Here is a 3,541-nt window from a genome sequence, read left to right on the forward strand (position 1 = left end):
ATCCCAGAGCAGAGACAGACCAAGCAGGCACAAAGAAAAAGTTCAGGAGCTGAAAGTTAAACGTGCACTAAATATCAGAAGTTCTAAAGTCAGACAAGACATTACAAGTCAGAAGTGCTCCAAGGCTTCCCCTTTTAATTCACATAGTTGGTGGGAAAACTTCTGGGGGATCGCCCATGATTGAGCAATGAGCAGCTCCCTCTTGTGGTTTCTATCATAAGAGATCTAGAACCAACCAACCACAATAAACACACGCAGCTCATCACCTGGATCTCGCAACCACTTGAGAAAGTATGTGTTATTATTCTCTTTCAAATCAGTTCAGTCTAGAAAAGGAAACACGCCTGTGGCAACATAAGTCTTAAAGCGGTGATCTCACCAGGTGTAGCTCTAAACCGTCTGTCAAAAAAATATTTTTTTTTTTTTTTAAAGATGACCGGGGTAAGGGGATCTTAACCCTTGACTTGGTGTTGTCAGCACCACGCTCACCCAGTGAGCTAACCGGCCATCCCTATATGGGATCCAAACCCGGGGCCTTGGTGTTATCAGCACCACACTCTCCCGAGCCACGGGCCGGCCCCCAAAAAATATTTCTTTACTAAGAACCACCATATATATTTGTTGACAAGGAATCAGCAACGAACCAAAGATCTGCTCTGATGGAACCTTAAGTAGAAGGCACAACCCTAAATGTTACAAAAAAGAATTTTCACTTGGGGAGAGGAGAAGTGAGTAAGTAAATGAGCTGAAGATGAGTGGATTAGAATATTCCAGGCAGCAGGCCCAGCAAGTAATGAGCTGAAGATGAGTGGATTAGAATATTCCAGACAAAGGATCTGAGGCTGGAAGGGGTATAGGTTGGAGTGGTAATCCAAGAACTGAGAGCTGGGGATGACACCCAGCAGATGAGGGTGGACTGTAAATTCCAGGAAGGCAGGCTTGTTTCTATAGGTATAGGTATGGGAGGTGGTCTACAGGTGTCTGATAAACTGAGATGGGGAAGTGCCAAGTTGAATATGCCAAACCCTTAGCTTACATCAGAAGCCAAAGAAGATCTTAAGTAGGGAAGTGATAAGATGGTCCCCAAGACAGTATGAGCAGAGCCTCAATTTCATTTATTTATCTCACACTACCTCTAAAAAGATTAAAAATTAAGATTTAAGAAGCCTTGAGAACTGTAAAAAGTTCCATTTTCCAATACAGGGTTATCCCTCAACTATCCACCATGAGATAAGGGCTCCTTGCGTACTCACCCTTCTTTCTGAGCTCTGGTTTGCCTTTCTTGACTGTGGCCATCACCATGTCACCCACACCAGCGGCGGGAAGTCTGTTCAGGCGTCCCTTGATCCCCTTCACAGAGATGATATACAGATTTTTAGCTCCTATAAAAGGATGTAAATAAAAACTTAGTTTTTTGAGGGTTATACCGGTGTAACAATTGCCAAACACTTCCAAAGTCTCTCCCACCACTCGCTGCCCAAGCGGTTAGTTCCCAAGGTGGAACTCCTTGTCACACCACCGATTGAAGCAAAACAACACAATACGCTGCCACTTCACCCAAAAGCGGTGTTTTTGCTCTGCCCTTTCTTGACGGCTCAGTGGGTCATTAGCAAAAGGCCCACTGAGTGCTTTTAAAAGGGGGAGTGCAGCAGGGTGCAGCGAAAGGCCTCACCTGTGTTGTCAGCACAGTTGATCACGGCTCCCACCGGAAGACCCAGGGAAATCCGGAATTTCGCACCGGAGGACCCACCACGTCCTGCGGGTAGGAAGAGAAGGGCAACAGGATAAAGAGGTCACTGTCCAGACATGATTCGGAGCTCCCCTCACTGTCAAGCCATAAATCCATCACACATGCTTTGGAAGACTGTATTCTATAGATTAGCTCTCCCGAGGATGCCACTTACTCCCTCTCCGTGTGCCACCCGGTTCTCAAGGAACATAGCCACCTCCTCACTATTAACATCCTTATGCGAGATTAAGCGGCCCGAACGACTCAATCCTTGATCCGACTTTTGCAACACGCAGTTCCTCTTACAATACGGGAGACAGCGCCCGGTTTGGGGGCCTAAGCCCGTCCAATTTCATCCCCATTACTGCAGCGCCACGCGCGGAGCCATCTCGCCGGTCTGGGTTTAGAATCGCATCGGGATCCTGCCAACTGAACCCTACAGCACCCCCAACACTTTCGGGGACACTTTCAGTGCTCTTGCGGTGCCCCTCCTCTCCCCCTCCGACCCAGAGGAAAGCAAAGCGCCCAAGCTGCACAGGGCCGCCGCTCCCAGCGAGGCCGGCAGCCACCGCACGACAGATGGCGCAGGATCCCCCACAGCCGAAAACCTCACCTCGCTTCGACATCTTGGATGCCGGAAAGGGACAAAAAGGAAATAGGTACAAAGGACACTGGGATATGAACCCTTCGGCCACGCCCACTCCCGCCACGTGACCGGAAGCTTGTTAAACCAGCCTCTTCCTCCCAGGACTCTGCCTTATCGCGCAGAAATGCAGGACGTCAGTGGCGACCTCGCCTCTAAGGGGGGGGTGGGGCGGCAGAACTGAGTAAGACGCGGGGTCTCCTCTCTACGAGCTTTAAAGTAGTTAGGGACATAGATAAATTGATTTGTTAATTTACCCAACACCTCTTTTGAGCACTTAGTTTGTGCCAGGCACTTCTCTGGACACTAGAGGTTCAGAATTAATGTGACACGCAGGGGTCCCCAAGGAACAGAGGGCGTGGGGGTGGGGGAGAGCGAGCTCTAAACGGTTTCATTTGGATGTGATACAGTTGAGAAGTGCCGTTCCAGCGCTGCAGATCATTCCGTCTGTGTGTGCTTGCTACCATGCCTTTCTGTATTTTACAGGTACTGCTTTATTACCCCTTTCACAGTTTCAAGATCCCCCTATTCTCCTGGCTTCTTTCCTTCCGTGGATATATTCATTCAGATATGTATTGAGCGTCTACTTTATGCCAGATTCTGTACAGGACATGCATCAGAGTACATGAGGGAACAAAACAGATCAACATTTTTGCCTTTATGGAGATTACGTCCTGCCGGAGTAGAGGTGGATGTTACACACTGAACAATAGATATAATAGATAATTACAGTATATAGTGTGTTATAGGGGGATAGTATTAAGAAGAAGTGAAGGGACAGTAAGAGGGATGGGGGTGCAGATTGCAATTAAAAATAGACTGGTCAGTGTAGGCCTTGCTGAAGAGGTTGACATTAGAGCAATGACTTGAAGGTGAGGAAGTTAGCAATATGACTGTCTGGAGAAGGTTGGTCCAGAAAGAGTCATCAGCAAATGGAGAGTCCTAAGGCGGTGGCGTGCCTGAACCAAATGAGAACGAGCAAGGAAGCCAGCTGTGAAGGGTCGGAAGTATTGGAACTGAGGGACCGGCCCGGGGCTCACTTGGGAGAGCATGGTGCTGACGAGACCAAGTCAAGGGTTAAGATCCCCTTACCAGTCATCTTTAATTAAAAAAAAAAAAAAAAGTATTGGAACTGAACCACTGTGGACTTTGGCCTTTACTGAGTGAAA

At 48.0% G+C, this 3,541-nt stretch overlaps 1 protein-coding gene across 1 annotated transcript; it reads right to left on the reverse strand.

Annotated features, from left to right (window-relative positions):
* Positions 1-1,212: 1,212 nt before the first annotated feature.
* Positions 1,213-2,439, reverse strand: RPL23 (ribosomal protein L23). The gene is made up of 3 exons (XM_008586727.1): positions 2,343-2,439; positions 1,673-1,756; positions 1,213-1,382 (listed from the first exon to the last, which is right to left on the reverse strand). Exons 1-3 carry the CDS (start codon positions 2,353-2,355, stop codon positions 1,213-1,215), a joined length of 267 nt encoding a protein of 88 aa, XP_008584949.1. The 5' UTR covers positions 2,356-2,439.
* Positions 2,440-3,541: the final 1,102 nt, after the last annotated feature.

This window comes from Galeopterus variegatus, unplaced genomic scaffold, assembly GCF_000696425.1.
Source record: "Galeopterus variegatus unplaced genomic scaffold, G_variegatus-3.0.2 Scaffold4089, whole genome shotgun sequence".
Lineage (NCBI taxonomy): Eukaryota > Metazoa > Chordata > Mammalia > Dermoptera > Cynocephalidae > Galeopterus > Galeopterus variegatus.

Coding starts and splice junctions, on each gene's coding strand:
- RPL23 (XM_008586727.1), bottom strand. Junction 1,383..1,672: donor CAACTGTGCTGACAACACAG/GTGAGGCCTTTC, acceptor ATCCTTTTATAG/GAGCTAAAAATCTGTATATC.